Source organism: Ornithodoros turicata, unplaced genomic scaffold (assembly GCF_037126465.1).
Source record: "Ornithodoros turicata isolate Travis unplaced genomic scaffold, ASM3712646v1 Chromosome16, whole genome shotgun sequence".
NCBI classification, from domain to species: Eukaryota; Metazoa; Arthropoda; class Arachnida; order Ixodida; family Argasidae; genus Ornithodoros; species Ornithodoros turicata.
The window spans coordinates 1,584,121-1,604,784 of record NW_026999320.1 but is presented as its reverse complement, the minus strand read 5'-3'; the positions used below and the strand labels follow the sequence as shown (position 1 = coordinate 1,604,784).

General features: G+C 46.8%; 1 protein-coding gene across 1 annotated transcript in view; it reads right to left on the bottom strand.

Moving 5' to 3' along the window:
• Positions 1 to 20,664, bottom strand: part of LOC135372661 (uncharacterized) — a 260,959-nt gene that overhangs the window by 37,695 nt on the left and 202,600 nt on the right. Inside the window, exon 17 of the mRNA XM_064606160.1 lies at positions 15,133 to 15,225. Within this exon, the coding sequence (XP_064462230.1) occupies positions 15,133 to 15,225 (93 nt within the window). The remainder of the gene's footprint in view (positions 1 to 15,132; positions 15,226 to 20,664) is intronic.

Genomic DNA, 20,664 nt, shown 5'->3' with positions numbered 1-20,664 from the left:
CTTAATAATTTTGCGATTCATTTAGTTCAGAGAGTAACCACAAGGGGGACAGGTGTGTGACTTTATTCATGAGGAACAAAGTATCATTATTCAGTTAGCTGCCTGGCTCTCGGATGGGATGGACATGTCTTGCTGAACCATTATTTTGTTTTTCCTGTACTCATCAGTCTCATTTAGTTAGACTTTGGGAATGAAATGCTTAATTCCTGCAATCACCTCTCATGTATGATGTTTATCTGCAGTAGTTCCCTATGCAATCATTATAGTTGAATAAAGGAAATAACCTTGGGATAGTGATTCAATAAATAACAGGTCCCCTGTCTAGAGCGTACACGTCCTTGAGCCACGCAGCTGCATGACGACGTCATACCGCGACTGTATTGTTTCAGGTGGACCTTGTTCAGAGGTGATGGGTTTGACATTAGTGGAAAAAACAGTGCAGCCCGGAAACAGTAGGATGATGTCACATCCAATGTGAAAGGTCTGCAGAGGCGCGAGGAATCACTTCTCTCTTGGACACTGGCGGGTGTGGACGCATTAATTCTGTTCCTAGCAATTGCGCTGGCCATTACTGGAAAAGCGTAGCTTCGGTGGGGCTCCGTTATCCTCTGATGCGGTATGGATGTGTGGTTCGTCACTGGTGAATGGGGTTCGACGATGCAGGTGGATTTTGTGATGAGTGTTTCTCTGTGTTCAAGTGTTTCTCTGTGTTTGCTTTCCTGTGTTGCCCAGCAGTCGTGTGATTTGTCCTCGTGTAATAGCGCTCCCGACATGCCCGGACATGCATGCTTTCCTCTGTTTCCTCTAACTTTCTATTTTCTATTTTTTTTGACAAGGGACACTGTCTTGACGATGTCGATAGTGCCGCCCTGAATGGGAATAGTGCTAGAACAATTCTTAATAATTTTGCGATTAAATTAGTTCAGAAATCAACCACAAGACTGATATAAAGTATATAAAAACCACAAGCATGACTTTATAGAGGAGTAAAAAGCATTACGATTCAGTTCTGCGCCTGGCTCTCGGACGGTTTTTTTGTTTGCGATTTTCATGCCCGTGCATGTCGGGCGCTTGGTGCTGTTGTCCGGGCATTCCCACCATTTTCTATCTGCTTCTGCCTTGGGAACGAGAGTAGCGTAGGCGTAATTCCTAATAACTTGGTCGTAAGATTAGTCGAGAATGTAACTGCTAGAGGGTGCTTGAGTTATGATTGAGTTGTGTGCCTGGCTGTCGGATGGAGCCGCCGCATCGTTGGGCGCTCCTCGTGACTGCTGTTGTGGTGGGCTGTTTTTCTTCTGTGCCTGATTCTTTTTGTTGATAGCTATTAATGGTTAACATGTTTACTCTTGCTTTCACAGCCTCTGTACTAAGAGTTTTTCTGCTTGCATGTCCAGAGCTGTCTTAACGTTCCCAGACATGCCATGATGACGTCACAGCTGATGTCACAGGATGTTCAGAACTCGTGGTCACAGCTGAAGATGTGACGGCCCGTGGACGACGATGACAATGACGTGCCTCTGTTGGTGCGTGCCACTGTGCCTGCCAGCCAGTTCTACCAGCACCGTCCCAGCGTGAGGCCACATCCATCTGCCCGCTGGGACATTCCATCATCGCCGGTCAGAACCCATGTAGGGGAATACCATCGTCCTCTACATTTGGTGACCCGAACAATGAACACCATGTTCGGCATAATTCGGCCATGCAACATCCTAAATTTTCCGGCAAACCAGCAGCGAACCACCCTCTAGCAGGCAAGGCGCACCGGGCCACAGTTGCACCGGGGACTCGCAGAGAGACCACAGCAAGCTGACTTTACGGCCTCCACCTGCTTCACGATGGTCCTCCCCGGCACTTCTCTGGTGACAAACAGCATCCACGCTTACGTACCGGTCGCTGTACTGTCGCCCACTCAACAGCCCACTCACCCAGCAACAATGAGCTCTCAGCAACGCAGCTCAACGCATTCACTCAGCTACAATCAACGCTCAACAACTCAATGCTCAGCAACTTGCACTCAACGGAATCAGCAGCCACTGCATGTAATCAGCAACGACTCAGCACTCACACCTCATCTCTGGAACCCGCCCAGATCGCAGCGCTCTTGTTCCCGCCATCCCGCTGCTGCTGCATCAACAGCCACAAGCACAAGCCGTGTGCCCAGTCGTCCATCATCTATGAGCCGTCATCATTCTCCTCTTCATGATATCGACGCGAGCCTCAACCGCACGCACCGCTCCGCGTCTGAGGGGGGGAGTGATGTGGCGGCCCATGGACGACGATGACAACGACATGCCTCTGTTGGTGTGCGCCACTGCGCCTGCCAGCCAGTTCTACCGGCACCGTCCTAGCGTGAGGCCACGTCCATCTGCCCGCTGGGACATTCCATCATCGCCGATTAGGACCCATGTAGAGGAATACCATCGTCCTCTTCAGATGCTTTGCAACCTGCCTCTGTGGTCCGTCGCCCAGCGGTGGTCAGCGGCTGTTCCGGACCGCTTTCTTCAAGATGGCGTCGTTGATCTTCAACTAAACTACTTCTCTCCACTCTATCTCTATCTATTTTTTTTTCTTTTTTATGGACACAGGTTGCCGCCAACTCACAGCTGGCCTGAACACGAGTTAGACGCTCCCCAATTAGTGTGATGACTCATTGGATGATGCTGATTAATGTGCTAATTGCTAATTAAATCGTGTTTAAGGCTAGTTGTGAGTTGGCGGCAGTCTGTGTCCAGTGATTACTACTTATAAGAGCTTAAGATATCTCTTCGCTTGTATTGGAAAGTACTCAGCCAGCACCATAAAGGTGTGTGTACTAGTGCCACCATACTGAATATGTAATGTGCAGAGGTGTATGAATGTGGAGCTACATTCCAATGGTAGCAACTGTCGTACTACATATCCTGCATTTTCTTTCTTACAGGAGTATATGTGTATCAGCTGTGCAGGGGCAGGAAGCTGAAGAACGGAGTCACAACCTATAAAGAAGTTCTGGGGATTGCTTCGAAAACATCAGAAGTGTAAGCGAACATTTTACTTGGTAGCCAGATACACTTAATGTACTTTGCAATTCTAAGATGTTGTTTTGATCTCAGATTTTTCCACCCTTTCCCTGTATGTACAATAAATGATCGATCCTGTACCCTATGACTTGCGTCACACATTACTGCATGACTTGCAATTTCATTAAAGGAACACACACACACACAATTACACATCCTACGGTGCTGTTTCCACCATTTGTGGGAACACACTTCAACCTCCACTCTGCACTCCGCACATCAACCAAAAGCCGACTCTCTCAGGTGGCCGTGATAATTACGGGAAAGAGCCGGCAACATAGCTGCCATTAAAATCCCTGTAAATTTTGCGGCTGCATTTTTTGTAAGATACCTTAATTTTCACGGGCAAAAACCAGCATTCTGGTTACATCAGAATTACCGTAAATTTAACGGCAGTTCTTCTCCCGAAGAGGCCGTAATTTTAATGGAAAAAGTCCGGCAACATAGCTGCGATTAAAATATACGTAAATTTTACGGTAGTTCTTTTTTAGGTGCTGTTTCCTTCGGTGACCTGATATCTTAGCCGTTTTCAGAATAAAAATCCGTTCGGTAGATCGTCCGCAAACAATTCGTGAAGGAACACATTTTTTTCTTTATCTTGTTCATTGCGCATCTTCGGAGACGCGTCTTTCTTTCACCTCCAATATGAGAGTGTGAAGGAGCCTCATGCATCGAAGATGCCGCCACAGTGCCGCCTCATGCGTCGAAGATGAGCTTTCACTTGCGAAACCAAAAGAAAGGCACGTGTATCGGGAGACGCTATCGAACTGCCCTTATCTTGGGTTGCATTTTCTGTTTTCTTTTAATCTTTTTCCAGGACGCAAGAGGCGACAGTGTGCTCGTTCACCCTCTAACATTGGGGGTGTAGGAAAGACGGGTTACACATAACTTAAATAGGTTTAGTACGTGGCGTCATAATTGGTACGACCACGCCACAGGCATTTGTCAGTGAGGCGTTTGTCACTGACAAACGCCTGTGGCGTGCTCGTACCGATTATGACGTCACGTACCAAACCTATTTAACTAATGTGTAACCGCCTACGCATCTTTTGTCCTGACGAAGACAGTGCCACTGTCGAAACGTCGACCCCTTGCCCATTTTACTTGTTAACGTCTCCCTATGTAATAAACTAGTGTTTGTAACTTCCCTAAAATCTGTTTCCGCGTCTTTTTTTTTTGCAACTTCTGTAAAACATCGTAGCCGTTGGATAGTCCTTTTCCCTCAACCTATATATATATGTATATATATATATATATACTATATATACTAGAGAAAAAAATAGCCGGAGCTCATTGGCTGCACGTATAGCATAAGTTTATAAGTCAAACGTCGCCATGCCAGTACTGCAGAGCTGTTTCACCCTTTTTGGGCCTCACCAGCAGTACGCACGCAGGGAACGTTTGAGGGAGGTTTGATGCTCCAGGTGGGGGTGATGTAGGGGGAAGGTTCGGTGTACCCAGGGGAGGGAGAAGAGGGGAGGGTGAAAAAGGGAGGGGAGAGATGGTAGTGGCACAGGAGAGAGAGAGGGGCGTGCTAACCCTCTTGCTCTGGGACCACAGAAAGCATGCGTGCATCCCTCAGTAGTCTTCACTGGGAAGCTCCCTGTACCACGGTAACCGCCAGGATTATTGGCGAAGTTACCCCATGCAACGTTTGAGCGGATGGCGTCAGAAGGTCACGTAACACGTGATTCCTCCCGTCAGGGTGAGCTAAGTCACCACTGGCTGCACGTATAGGATATGCTTGTAAGTCAAACGTCGCCATGCCAGTACTGGACAGCTGTTTCGGCCTCCTTGGGCCGCATCAGCAGTACGCAGGCAGGCAAAGTTTGTCGCTCAAACGCTGCCTGCCTGCGTTTGGTCACGTGGCACGTTCTGGGCTGTTGGTTCAGTGGTGCAGATGTCGATTCTAGCTTTCATGTTCCCTAGTTCGATGTGAGGGTCGTACCTTTCTTCGTTTTGTGAAGAGAGTTTTGAGATTACGGCAAGGCAAGAGCGTCAACAACAACAACTTTATTTTGACTTTGGAGAGTGGGGAGTTTCATCGCCACAGGCGATACTCTACCTCATTGCTGGTGGGAATATGGGGAATAAAATAACCAGCCCCTTCATAATAACGATCGAAGGCCGATAGTGTTCAGAAGAGCTTTGAGCGCAGAGCGTTGCTGGGCTGGATTGGGCCAGGGACCAAGCAATTTCGATAGGAAGAAGGGGCGAGAGTCCAGCTGACGAAGAGACACGGAGAGTGTGGTTCGGGAAGGTTGGTAGTGAGGGCAATGAAGAAGAATATGCTCCAGATCCTCAAGAACACCACAGTGGCAGCAGGTGGGAGAGTCGACTTGTCTCAAGCGGTAACGCCACTGAGCTGTAAAGGCCACATCGAGGCGCATTCGGTGGATTAATGCAGCATCTTGACGAGAGGTGTTTCGTGACATGCGGAAAGCGAGCGTTGGATCAACTCTGCTCACCATAGAGGGGGAAGAATGTCGGTTGTCCGTTGGCGGGAAGCCAGCGGTGTCACTAGGCGTCGCAGAATTGAACGGCGGTCTCCTCCCTGCATAACAATACTGGTCCGTTTCCGATACGAGAGTGCTGCTTCTGCGGCGCTGTCGGCCTGCTCGTTCCCCACGACACCACAATGAGCCGGAACCCACTGGAGAACTAGCCTGTGGCCTGCTGCGTAGATAGTGTGGTAAGCCATTTACACATCTGTGACTAGGAGTGCGGATGGGCCTCGTATGCCGGAATTTTCAATTGCGTGAAGTGGAGATTTGGAGTCTGTAAAGACTGCCCATTTCCGGGATGTAAAATCAGCGATGCGTTGTAGAAAGAAAATGATGGCATAGCGTTCCGCAGCTGTGGAGGAGGTTGGATGTGAAAGGCGTCTTCCGTGCACTACGCCTTCGGATGGTATGACGAATGCTGAGGCGGACTTGTTGTTTGGGGATGCGCCATCGGTATATGCTGCCGTAAACGTAGAAAACTTCTTGTCTACCAGAGCATGAAAATGGGCTCGGAGGACTTGAGGGGGGACCTGATCTCTTCTTTCCAGAAGGTTTGGGAGGCGTACAAAAGTGGGCGGTACCGGTAGAGACCAGGGGGCTTCCGGCGGTATAATGTCCTTAGTTATGAAACCAGTGAGAGTCTGGCGTGTCCTCTGCGCTACTCGATAGAAGTCGCTTTCAAGGCGGTATCGAATTTTCCATTCTGTCCAAAAACCATTCTGTCCATCAGTTTCCCCACACAGCTTGTCAGGCTCACAGGGCAAAAGGAGGATAGGGCATTTGGGGGCTTGCCTGGTTTCAGGATGGGAACAACCAATGCCTCCTTCCATGTATGTGGTAAAAATCCTTGTTGCCAAGACGTATTATACACATGAAGGAGAGCTTGGATTGACCGCCCGTCAAGGTTTCGTAGGGCGGCATAGGTTATTTTATCGGGTCCAGGGGACGAGCCGGCGTTCACAAGCTCCAACGTTGCCTTTAGCTCGATTAGTGTGAAGTCGCGGTCCATAACTTCCGGGGGACGGGACCAGTCTTGGTGAAGTTCAGCCGTCAAACTATGGACAAAACTGCGGTGTAGTGGCGTGGTCGAGGCAGCCGCCGGAGTTGTTAGTACCACACAGAAGTCCGTCGCTAGCGTGTTTTCGTCTACACCTTTAACGATAGCCAAGGCCGCGAGAGGATTCTTTTGAGGGGCGCCTCCTTCAGGGATCGGATTGTCCGCCAGATATTCGTGGCCGGATCAAACGGTGAAAGGTGGTGGCAAAACTTACGCAAACGCTTCCTGTCCTCGTTCTTAAGTTCTCGTGTTACTTTAGCTTTCATCCGGCGGTATTCCACAATGTCCGTAAGTTGCCCTGTCCGACGAGCCGTTCTTTCTGCTCGGCGACGTAATGCTCTAAAGTGGTTAATTGCTGGGGAATGACCGACATGGCCTGTTACCCTTTTAGACATAATAATAATAATAATAATAATAATAATAATAATAATAATAATGACTTTATTTGATCCAACATTGGACACAGAGTACTGGGAAAAAAGCTACACTAGGTAGCTTGACACTAGGTAACATGACCACCGCGTCCTGAATACCGCGGGTAATTGCTTGAGAGAGAGCCTCTGGGGACATACCGGTGTGGACAGATGTTCTGAGGCCCGCACGAAAAAGTTTCCAGTTTGTGAAAGAAATCAGTCCAGTAGTGGCTGAGAGGGGCAGTCTGTCGTGCGAAATATATAGAGGAAAATGATCGCTACCTCGGCCAACGCCCATGTCGACGTTCGCAGTGCACGACAAGTGGCGAATTATGTCGGTTGAGCGCCACGGGATGTCCAATACATCGAGTGACGTTGGGGATCGCATGTAAGTGGGCTCGCGGTTGTTCAGCAGGCACATGTTATTATTCTCCATTGCCTCCAACAACCTCCTTCCCCTACCGTCCGTCCTTCGGCTTCCCCAGGCCGAGTTATGTGCATTGAAGTCACCCTGCACAAGCGCCGGGGCTTCCAGAGAACCAACTAAGCGTTCGAGGTCACTCCACGGGACCTGTACCGCGGGACGGATATAGACTGTCGACCGTTAACAGCATGGGGCCAAGGCGGATCCTGCAGGTGACGTAATCATAAGAGGGATGACAAATTGACCCGATGGGTGCAGCAACGAGGTCATTACGAACGTATAGCGCTGTTCTGCTGTCAGGGGATTGATGAGATCGATAGATTGTGTATCGATTAACGGCGATGTGTAGAATCCATGTCGTGTTAGCATATAGCTGTGAAAGGGAACTTGTACTGTTGTAGATGTAATTTAAAATCAGGGAGCTTGTTACGTAGGCTTCGAGGATTCCACTGCATTGTCATGACCTTTCTATACAGTGCCGTCATGCTGATGCGAAGATAATGCCTCCAGTGCCAGAAGCGCTTGAACCTCGGGCAGTTGCGACACACCAGGAAAAGCAGAGACAATTGCCTTAACGGCAGCGAGTACCGCTGAGAAGAGTCCCAGAGAAGGCATATCTTCAGAAGCTGATGAGGGTAACTGTCTCCTCGTGCCTGCTGGTTCCGTCACACTGGCGTAAGTGTTTGTAATCTGCCTTGATGGACGAGGAGGCAAGTGGGTGGCTACTTGTGATAGGCTTAGCCGCGACTGTGTTCAGCGACCCTCGTTCACCTGGTGTAGATGGAGGGGTTAGTGCAGGAAATTCTTGTGCATTTGTACGAGACGGGAGTGTGGCACTACCATCCCTAGGAGCGTCAGACGGAACTCGCAGTGCCCGGTCTTGCTGCCTTTTGGTGGCGGCGGTCTTGACAGGACATAAAGAAAATGATGCGGGATGGCTGGATTTGTAGTTAACGCACTTTGGCTCTCTTTTATTGTTGCAGTCTGATCTCCGGTGAGGCCCAGCGCAGATGCCACATCGTGTAGAACCTCGGCAATTTCGTGCAATATGGCCAAATCGTTGGCAGTTATAACACTGTATGGGGCCTTCTATGTACTCTTGGACTGTGAAGGTGTGAAACCTAAGGGCAATTCGGTGGGGAAGTCGGATTGTAGGTTCAAAAGTCAGGATAACGCTCCGTAACGGGGTAAACACATCACTGCCATCTTCTGCCATGGAATGCCGAACCTGTCGCCGTACAGGTAAAACCCCTGCGTCTTTGAGGTAGAGCACGTGGTCGTCGTTCGAATACTCTCTTGGAACATCATATATCTTGCCCATATTTCTGGCGTACGATTGGGGTATTGATGGTATCACCGGAATCCCAGCTAAGCACTTAGCTGACAAAAGGTTGCGGGCAGCTGCTTCGGACCGTACGGAGACGAAGAGAGGACCATCTCGGTGGAAACGGTGGTGCGTAACCTGTTGTTGGGCTAGCAGGCGTATCTCACTAGCGACCGCATTAGGATTCTCCTTCCAGAAGGAGTAGTCACTAGTTGCTGGTCGAAACAGTATGGGAATACCGCCGGCTCGGTTCTTCCTGTAGGTGACAGTGGTGAACGGGTCATGAAGAGAAGTGGCAAGGTTGCCATCGTTCATCTCATCTGTCTGCTGAGGATCTGGCGGTACCGAAGTGTCCATGGTGTTATTGGGAACATTCACGGTCTGTGGATTGTCGGGATCAGCAGAGGAAGGGCTCCCTACCCGTTGTCGTTTGGCAGGGCTGACGGGGACCTGTTGACCTGTGGTAAGTGTCATAGAGACGTTGGACCTCCCGTCCAGATTACGGCGGGAGGTGCGTGACGGTTAGATTTCTTTCTTTCAAAGGCTCTGAAAAAGCCTACGGGCTCCTCCACTTGACAACGGTTATCGTCGTTGCTGCTTGCCCCAAGAGCGTCAAAATTTTCTTCCTCGATGGCTTTTATTAGGCACTATGGCATAACATGACTAGTATGTGAAAGGGATACCAATTTCCATTGCATTCGAACCTACAGCATCGTTACAGGAAGTCCCCGCTTTGCAGAATGCCAAGGTGCAGAGCAGCAGAGAGCATCTTTAACCGCCATCTTTACAACAGCAAGGCGCGCGGATTCGAAATTCTTGTTTCTCTTTTTAAAGTTTGTTTGTTCATCCTTAAGAATGTGCTCTGGTTCGCAGTCACACGGCTTCCCATGCATTTTAATCAAACTGTCATATCAAGTAATGCACGTCCCACGGAACCTGCGGATTAAGCAGGTGCAGGTGCAGGGTTTACAGGGTTTTTCTTTACCGTTTCTCGCATATTACAAAGTGTCTTCATATGGGACTGAGAGGACTGCCGTTGCTGGCTAGTTGATGTCTCTTATTTCACGTTATCAATAGCAAGCGCATTAAAGCAGTGTTAGCAGACGTTTGTAAGGTTATGATGCTTGTAGGCGCCAATTTGCAGTTGTGTAAGACTCAGAATGTTATCCACTGATTGATTCACGCAAGCCACGTTATGTGAACGGTTTTGTAAAATTGTCTATCATGTTCACCCTATTTCACAATAAAGCGAATCAGACGCCCATAAAAAATCCAGAAGAATGACGATTATCTGCGAGAAACATGACGGACGTTTGCGCGACTCTACTCTTGTTGCGAGGAAAGGAAACTTTGATATGACGTCCGTTGGTCACTACCATCTTATCACTACAGCTTGCGATTGCACTTTTCTTCCTTTTTCTCGGTTTGTCGGACTTATTTGAGCAGGGTTTACCAAAGATACTCAAAGATAACTAGAAGGTCTGCGTCACACTCGAAGGCCTGCTCTTACTATTGTGGATGCTTCTATGAAGTAAATGAAAGAACAAACTAGAAGAAAGCGCGAAGCAGATCGCAAGGCTGGACAGGCCTCCATAGGCGACGTAAGCGTGCAGGCCCGACGCTATCTAGGAGGTGTTGGTTGACCAATCACTTTTTGTGTCGAACATGACTCTGCTGCCACCTCTAGATATTCTGAAAATAAGCACTCTTCCGCTTATTTGTGTGTTTATCTTCATTTTTCTAGGGGATGATGTTGGTAACCGACAAACCTTCTTGATGGTGCCGGCAGAGACTGTAACACGCAAAATTTGGAATTAAGCAGTGACATGTCCTCATGATAAGGCCAAAAAGAAACTGAAGTGTAGGTGCAAGTAACAAATTCGTTTCATAATGTAGGATCATTTCTGAGGTTTTCTCAGAAGCTGTCACACATACGCCGGTACAGTTACCTCAGAAGTCGCCCCAGGACAAACATTTATCATCGTCGACGGCATCCCCATTCCCGACAGAGAAAAAAAAAATGGATCAGAACCAGCCTTACGAGTGCCACTCACCCCGTTCCATACGCTACGAGTAGCAGCCCATAATTCTGAGGAGCAGTACAGCAAAGAAAAGCTTGGCAAAAGTGATCAGAGCTGATTCATCACGTTTTCATTCTGCTTTGGGAAAGTGGTGCTGATAGCCGGGGTCCTCGCGCGAAATCTCATGTACAAATTCCCCTTTTCGTCTGCCCATGCCTCTTTCCATCTTGCTTCCTCTTCGCCTCATACTTCTCTTTCAAGTACGCTTTCTTACATGTTCTTCTGCTATCAGGCAGAACCTCCATCACAGGAGGTGTCCCTGAATTCTGGTCATGAGACTGGCACGCTTCGCGCGCATTATAAGTCCCCGATTTAAAACACCTTCTCTGACAGAATGCGTGTCGCCGGTACATACAAAACGCACTACACGCACTTTTCGGGCGCAGAAAGAGACAGGCTATCCACGTGAGAGTACCAATGCTTTGGAGCGATGGAGCAGCTGACTGGTGTAGGCGCTAATCTGATGGCCAGACAGGCCGCTTTCCAACCCAGATAAGGCGAAGGTCGCGTCATTTCTCGCGCTCGGAATCTCAGCGGCGAAACTGTCCACTACACCATCATTGCTTATTTGATGTTGTTGGTGCTCCAGGAAAGTGGGTACGTCTCGTTTCGGCTGATTGGCATAACGACATTCTGCGATGCATATTTCAACCAATGGCTTTCAACGAGGAATATCTTCAGTTCTGCATCTTGCTTGCGCGCGAAATTTCCTCATTAAAACATTAATGCATGAATTTTAGGTGATTGGTGATCCTTTAGTTACATAGTTTATTCGAGAGAATATTCGCGTGGCCATATACCCCAACTACAAAAATGACATCTATTTTGTCCCGCTAGTCGATGTCCGGCAAACAATCTGCAGCAATGGAAAGAAAAGTTTCCGGGGAATTTTTCCTCCAGGGTCGACTGTGAAACAACGCCCAAATAACCATAAACAGCATATCAGTGATGAACTTCCTATTTCCTGCTGCCAAAAACGCAACAAATGAAGCCTGGGACATGCATCCTGCAAGAAAAAACAAACAAACAAAAAGATCAGGTACAGGAGAGCTTTTTTATGGAGAACAATTCGAATTGGGCAGCTTATAAAGCCGCACCGATTTTTCAACATCAGCGGCTGCGGCGCACACGTCTACTTCAGACACTATTCCGCCACTCCAGAATGTCCACTTTACTTCTATCACTATAAAAATGCAACAATTTCGCCTCATTCCTTTACCAATAGCTTTATTCTGCGCATTTTCGAGCGTTTTCCTTCAGGAAAAGGTAGAATTGGCAAAGCGCTCAAGTGAACAACACACCGATATTGTCACTTGAGGTAAATGGCCTCGGGAGCACCATCTGAATCACCGTAATTACGAAATCCCGCTCCGGGATCCCGGGATTGAGAGAAAATATCCCTAAAGTACGAGGCTGAAACGATGGCTCGGAATTGACAACCCTCCGCAAAATGACCACGAGGAACGTATTTCCGCTGTGAAGGTCATGCATGCTGCTAGTATCGCAGTTTATTTCATCTATGGAAACCTCCACGACAAACATTGGATGAGACCGTCGTTGCCCAGGTGTCTTCAAAATACACAGGGTTGCGCCTAGCGACCGGTCATTCTGGGTCACGAGCAAGGCCGGGACCTTGGAGAACACTTAAACGGGAAAAAGTGGAGCAAGGAGCACCAGGAAATCTGTCAGTCAAGTTATCCATGTCTCTACGACATCGCCCACTGAGGTTCTGGAGGCGTCCCAGCGATTCCAACCGCTGCCTCGCCGTGGAGACGCGTTCCGTGGAGGTGCCCACCGACTCACCCGCACAGTAGTGATGACTCAAGCCCCCATTGAACAAAATGGGATTCACCGACGCCCAGAGAAGCAACTGAGAAGATACCGTATATGCAGGTTACCTGGTGGAGGAACTCCATTATGTAAGAGCCAGAGTCTGGACACACCGACGGATGACACAAACACACGGCTCAGACTAGCAAAGTTTACTAAAACCATAGATTGAGAAGTTACCCCTCAAAATGAACTCGTTACAAGTTAAGTTGCCGTGTGGAAAATGTAACCGAGTTAATAACGAAGTTCTTCAACCTGAAATGTAACTCGCAATTACTGAGTTATTTAAAAAAAGAACGAGTTACTTCCAAGTTACTTCGGACACAAAATAGCATTACGCAGGAGCGGCGCGCGTGAGCAGTTGACTTAGACATTGAGTTGCCTGCGTAGGAGTACAACACGCTTAGATCGTTCTCGTTTGCGTCGAACAATACACATCTCCCCGTTTGTAAACAAATGACGTCATAGTGTTTGACAGCGCCACAAATTTGGTAGAACACAACTACGCTCGAAGCTAGAGGTGAACAAGGTCGCGACCGAAAGCCAGAGTCTTGAGGAGATTACGATATGGTCCCTTAGAGCGACGCGACCCTCAGTTCCTCTTTTCTTTCAATGGGAGGCGGCGAACAAGTGCCCGTTCGTGGAAACCAGCCCTCTCCTTCCGATTTGTTTCGGCTTCAGTCTGTCTACCAATGTCATGATGACGTTTCTCTGGTAGAGGTCTATTCGGACGCTTTGCATCTTACGCGCTGTGGGCGCATATTTTTCATCTTCGTTTCAATGGCAGCGGTTCTTACTTCCTGAATAAAATACTCTCATTGATTGAAAATATGTGGACGTGACTGAAAAGCTAGTTAAAAGTAACTTGGAATTTAACTTAAGTTACTTTGGCAAAGTTACCTGAAAAAGAAACGAGTTCCTCTGAAACTTACCATGGCGCGAAAGTACCGAGTTAAGTTACAAGTTATCAAAAAAAGGAACTTAGTTACAGTAACAAGTTACTTGTAACGAGTTTCCTCGAACTCGGACTAAAACTACTACCAGATCAGTAAACTTAGCTGCTCGTGTGTTGGTGTCGTCCCTCTGTGTACACTATGCAACCCAACGAAGCAAGAACTCCACCGCTGAAAAAAGGAGGTCACCGCACTCTGCGAGACTAAACCGAGACCGTGTTGGTCTGTCCAGGTCACCGTCGTGTAACTAGGTGTAGATAGGTAGATTAAATCATGTTTGTCTTGGCACTTCAGTCTCACGTGTGTTTTACCCAGCGTGGACCCGTGTCGATTTGTGCACTGATTACACCGATAATTAAGCGTCAGGTTCACTCAAGAAATTTCGGAGTTCAATTCAGTAAAGTAAATTTCAACCAATAAAATGGTACCAACATGTGGCAAATGTTTCTGTCAGGAAAAATGAATTAAATGACATGAACTATGAATTTCTATGATGGTTGGTGGACCACACTGTATACATCTGCAATAAACTGTTATTTGCCTATGATGAGACATGTCCTGCTACTTCTGGTTCGTCCCTGTGCCGTTATTGACTGATTCAAGGATTTTAGTGGCGTTCAACTAGGTCGCGCCGTGTGAACGGGTTGCGCAACCCGATTGCAACAGCTGCTGGATCCATCTTCCCACTCTTCTTCTCGCAATCTTTTGGCGCAACTTTCCATCATTTGGCTATTCCTCTGAAGACGTCCAATCGCAATGGCTGGCTGTCGTGGCGTCACTTCTGTGACGTAAATTCTGCATCCCGGTCGACGCGGGGCTAGTAACATATATGCTCCCACGAGGTTGAAGTAAAGCATTTCACGAGAATGTGCCACTGAATACGTCATTGCGATCTGTCAAGTATTCGCTGTTCACACTCTCGTGCTACATGCTCACTGTCTATATCACCAGCTCGTTCAATACTACGACGCGCCAGGCGAGTTGCTCACCGTGTGAAAGCAGCCTACTCTCTGCAACTTCAATGGAGCGCAACCGACGAAGTTGCATCGTCTGAATGAACGCTTAATAAGAGAAGCTTGGATCCGGCCCCAGAATATAGTCTACTATGACAAGGCGAATAGTAACCTAGCTCAAAGGAGCGGTCACGTACTGTTTTTGTTTGTAATTTGCGGCTTTACGTCGCACAACAATTGGACAACAATCATCATGAGTGATTACAGAGGGGTATTAATTTTGGCCACCACAGGATTCGTTAATGTGCATAGGAATGTCAGCACACAGTACACCGTGTTTAACGCGGAGGCGTCGTGTCCTGCCACCATGTTGCTGGCGACCTCGGTCTGGTTCGAATCCGTAACCTTGGGATCAGCAGGTGGACACATCAACAACAGATTCCACGGGGTCGGTGCTATTTCAGCGAGTGCACTTCATTGTAATATGTTGCGTCTAACAATGCCTGGCAAAAGTAGAAATATTTGAAGCCTTACCCGAAGGATGCCGGAGATGACTATGACCACTGCTCTGTGTGGCTCACCAGAAGTAACCATTTGTTTCCCCTTCGGATATTTCCAAGATAGTGTCTGAAAGTAAAGGAGATGTTGCTTATGCACGGAATATGCCTACCAAAAGGAACCGTAATATGTGCTACTGTCGCCAGCATGAACCGCATGTAGGATTTAAGTTTCACCTTAACACTGCTGCCGTTAACAATTACATTGAGTGATACATCATCCACAAAGAAGTTAATTTGTAAATTGAGCAACAAGAGTAGTATGGATAAGCGCCGTAGGAAAAACGAGATCATTCATAGGCCCGTTTATTGTCCCCTGGCCCGACTGCACTCGCGAAGTTTTTCCAGCGTGCGGCCCGTACACTTATAACATGCACATACATGCAAAGGTGACTCATACACAAAAGTATAACTTGAAATATACTTCTTAAAGCCAATTATATTGCCAACTGTTATGCCAATAGTGCTGAGAATTGTGCCAATCGTGACGCCAAGGAGAAAAATCGAGCCAAAAGACCTTCACGACCTCAAACAGAAGAAACAAAACGCAAGATCGTACACTTAATAGAAAATACATATAAAGAATACACTTACTTATTACAGGTACGACGCAATAGCAGTGAAGACAGAGGTATCACACCGAAGCAAAGAAACGAAAACGAAACGACAATTTTTATTAATAATAATCTTACACACAAGTTTTCAGTTAATCAGAATTATGAGGGATGTTCAAGTCAAACCGGTACTTTCTGTCTCCTGAGTATACAAAATGCTCTACCACTTCTTTTTCATTCAATGCATGAAGTTTGTGCAAAACAAAAGACATGTGCTGGACAAGGTGGCCCACAACGAGGTAAGCGCGCACATCGAACAGCGAATTGTCATGAAGTTTCTCGCGAATGAAGGCGTAGAGTCCTCTGAAATTCACAGCAGACATCAGGCTCAGAATGACCACGATACACTTAGCCGCAACAAAGCGTTTCAGTGGTGCAAACGGTTCCGAGACGGCCGTACATCAGTGCAGGAGTATCCCGGCTGGGGCAGCTCAGAGCCCAGTGTCAGAGTTCCTGAGAACATCTAACTTGTGGAGTGCCTGATCCTGAAGGGCCGACGGATAACATGCCTCGAACTAGCTCGAAAGACGGACCTTTCTGTGAGAACGTTGAACACTATCATTCATGAACCCCTTCAGTTTTGGAAAGTTAGTGCCCGTTGGGTCTCGAGGCAGCTCTCCGTGTTTGAACGCCAGAGAAGACTGGAAATCTCCCAAGAGCTAATGTACCGTTTCGACACTGAAGGAGAGCCGTTGCTTCATTAGATCATCACGTGTGAGGAAAGGTGGGTGCACCATTTCACTCCTGAGTCTAAACGCGCCTCAAAACAGTGGAACCATCCAGGCTCGCCAGCTCCCAAGGAGTTTCGAAGCACCTAGTCTGCGGGTAAGGTCATGGCCACGGTTTTCTGGGACAAGGCTGGCGTTGCTCGTGTTGATTTTCTACCCAGTGGCACCAGCATCAATAGTGCATATTACTGCCAGGTTCTCAGTGATGTGCATAAGGCGCTGAAGCAAAAGCGGCCGGGCCTCATCAACAAAGGAGTCCTCCTCCTACAAGACACTGCACGCCCGCACACCGCGCATCTCACGACACGCACCTTACAGTAACTTGGCTGGGAGTCCCTGTCACATCCCTCTTACAGTCCAGACCTCGCCCACAGCGATTTTCATCTATTCCGGCCGTGAAGGCTTCCTTGGGGGCCGGCACTTCAGCTGCGACGACGAGGTCAAGAATGCGGTCCGATCATAGCTGCTACGCCCAGTAAGGATTCCTACGTTGGTGGCATCGAAGCCCTCGTGAAACGCTGCATTGCATGCGCTGCGTGAAGTGCATTAGTGGAGCTGGAGATTATGTTGAAAAATAAAACTAATTTCTCGTCTGGAAATTTATTTTACTTTTGTGAAAAATGAAAGGCCCCGGGTTTGACTGAGAACGTCCCTCGTAAAATGGAATAGCACATTTATTCAAAGAAGACATTCTTAATAAATATGCTTACATTAAAAATTACAAGTTTAATTATAAAATGTCGAATATTCCTATAGGTCAGCACCATCAATGCGTTAGTGGAGTTTTAATTTCGAGTAAATTACAAGTTCTGATGGATGTAAGCAATTGCGAGGACAATAGGGAAGCTAAGTTGAATATGCCTTATTCCAACACAGCACAATCAATAGCTTGCGCTGTACGAGAAACGAAACCGACGCGTCCAACACGCGAACAACAGTTACATGTAGGGAAATAATAGTGAAACATTGCTCTATCATAAGGAGAAACGGACGTGACTTTTAATCGAAGAAGACATTCTTAATCAGTATGATAACAATCAAAATTTCAAGCTTTAATATAAATAGTCCAGAGACGTGACCACCATCACTAACACTAACAATAGCGGGTGTTAATTTCAATTACAAGTTGTAATAGATGTAAGTACACTATTAGAAATGAACTTCACCACATAGCACGCTCCTAGCCAACCATCATCCCGAATGACAACGTTCTCGCCCTAGATTTGTTGAGAACGGGAGGAGGAGCCTATTTTGAGACGTGCATAATGGACGGCTCAAAATAGGCTCCTCTATGGCTATATGGCGAAGTTCATGTTTAAGAGTGTAATTAAGTGTGCACAACGGAGACCACGAAACACCACAGGAACACAGATAGACGATACGTACACAAGAGGAATTAAAATCTATATCAAAGGACACAACATCTAGTTGAAGAAGACAATCTTAGTCATTACGATTACAATCAAAATTGTCTCATTATCAAAAAGTGAGACGTGATCACCGTTATTGCAACACTAATAATTTCCTCACTATCATGTTTGTTATTAGCCGCTCTAAGAAATTCTGAGCACAACATGGGATGTACGTTACATATGTTTTGATCCAACACGACACAGCTTTTAATTAATCAGTATCTTATTAAGTGCATAGCACAGATGTAAGGAAATAATGACACAACACAACATTATCATGAGCTAGCACTAATAGAGAGTCAAACTTGCGCATCATCTAACACACAAACAACAGATGCATGCATGAAAATACAAAACATTACAAATTTAACACCTTGCAACTGTGACTAGCCAGACTTAACGCTGAAGCACAGAGGAACACTCTGAGCGCCGCATTATTCAACATGTAAACAACAGAAGAAAATAATCTGACATTTGAACCATCATCAAATCATCATCGTGACTTAATCTAATCGAACATTATACAATTTTCATTCTAACGGACGCTACAAACCTTACATTGATGAAGGTATCCAACACAGAGAAAATATACATGGTACAATGAGAGGCTCTCAGTTTTTCACCCTTGTCCTCTAAGCTGGGAGACCTTATCGCTCTATCTATACAGCCGAAGCGAACCAACTGCGACTGTTTTGTCACTCCAAGGGGTTTGTCACTCCTGACCAGTTTCACGTCAGTTCAGGCAGGGAGGTCCAACTGACCTCCTGGATTTTCATTTGGTTTTTATATTTAAAGGTCCATCTTACATGATGATCAACAGTGATAAAATGAATAATTTCTACCGAATAGGTTTCGTGCAGAAAAATCCAGAAAATCTGGTCCTGAATCCGAGTATTTCAGTTTTGCAGTGTTTGCACGCATATCTCTCCCGAGTTTTCAAAGATATTGTAGTAATTTTTTATGCTTTAGTATGCTTACAGGCCAGCAGTGCGTGCAGGTACAATGCTTTGTGCTATAAAAATGGTGAACATGCGCCCTCTCGCAGTTTTTTTTCAACTTGGACGTGTGATTGATCTGGCTGTGTATGTCCGTCATTGCCATATTTGGTATCAGTTCACTAAGTTTTTATTGCTCTTTCATTTCATATATCTATCGGGCGTATGCTTCCTACAGGTATCTGCTGCAACAGGCAAATGTTTAAGCATACTTCGGAAAAACGAGGCTTTTGCGCGTCGGTTTCTCGAAAAGGCCCCTTTCGATTTCATTTATATTTTGCCAGGACATGGCGCGACACCTGATGTCAGAAAATTATGCTTCAAAAGGCGTGCAGCGCGATAAACAAGGCCCTGCAACGCGTGCGTACGTGTCGCAACCCGGCTGGCGGTACTGCGGGATGGCGGATATCTGTCGATGTCTTACAAGAAAAGGGACAACTTTGTGTAATCAAAAGTGGTATGCCGGTTATTTAACAGGCAGTTAAAGCAGAAGCAGTATTTTCCAATAAGAGCGACAAATGATTTCACTCAGTGTCTATGAAAGCGTCACTTTTCTGCATTCACTGTTCACGGTACGAGCTATAAACGTTTCTCGGCCTCCACTTACCAATGCCCTGCTTTGCCATGCATGCGAACCTTGTATACCACTTTGATGCGGTATAAATTTAACCATTTCCTTTTCTTGTGCAATCTAAGAGAAGCCACATCCACCGCGCGTAGATGGAGTAAATGGACGCGCTTTAGGTGTTTCGGCAAACACGTCATCATATGTTGTGACGGTAGGATGGCGTCCTGCTCGGGTGAACGCGAGCTAGGTCTCTTGACATAGTGCATGATTATTTCACCTATCCTGTCACACGCAATTTTGTCGTGGCCTGTTCCTGTAAATCACACGTAAATCATTAGCTGCAAAAGAAATATTCTCGTCCAGCCACTCGTCAATATCGATGGAAGCTAACAGTGAAAGTGCTGAATCGTGACACAAGTCCTCGCTCACCACACCAAAACTATACATTCCTGTGCCAGCTGTTACCACGCATGTGAATATGAAAATGTGTGTTTCCCCAGTGACACGCTTGTATTTCGCTAGTCCTACACTCTTAAAAATGAACTTCACCGCATAGAACGCTCCTAGTCAAACGTCATCTCAAATGATATCGTTATTTGCCCTGATTTGTTGAAAACGGGGGGCGTACGCCTTTTTTGTGACAATTATGAACAGCATAAGTGTCACAACAAAAACATACGCCTCTGGTTTTCAACAAATCAGTGCTGATCACGATATCATTCGAGATGACGTTTGGCTACGAGCGTGCTATCCGGTGAAGTTTATTTCTAAAAGTGGAGCTACTGTGCAGTTTTCAGCGAAATCGAAGCACATTATGTGCGTCTTGGAAGGTGGATTAATAATTTTCTCCCGCATAGGTTTGCTCTGAACGTTACTAATTATGACGAATATCATGACACGCCCACTTTCTTATCTCTGAGAGGAAATGTACTGCTGCAACTTCAGCACAGAACACGCGTTTTGTGCTGAAAGCCCTCTGCATAACTTACAAATATCGTTAAATGAAGTAACCCAAGCTTCATAGGAGCTTGCGAGAACTCTGAAAAAAGCAAATCCTAACTCAATATATATTTGTATAGTTTAGTATGCGTATCACCGTTTACGTAGCTTGCAGCAGAGAGGATTTGCCTGCCTTGACCTACTGTCGAAGTACTGCTTTCCGGCAACGTATGATTTCCTTCAGATGTTTTGT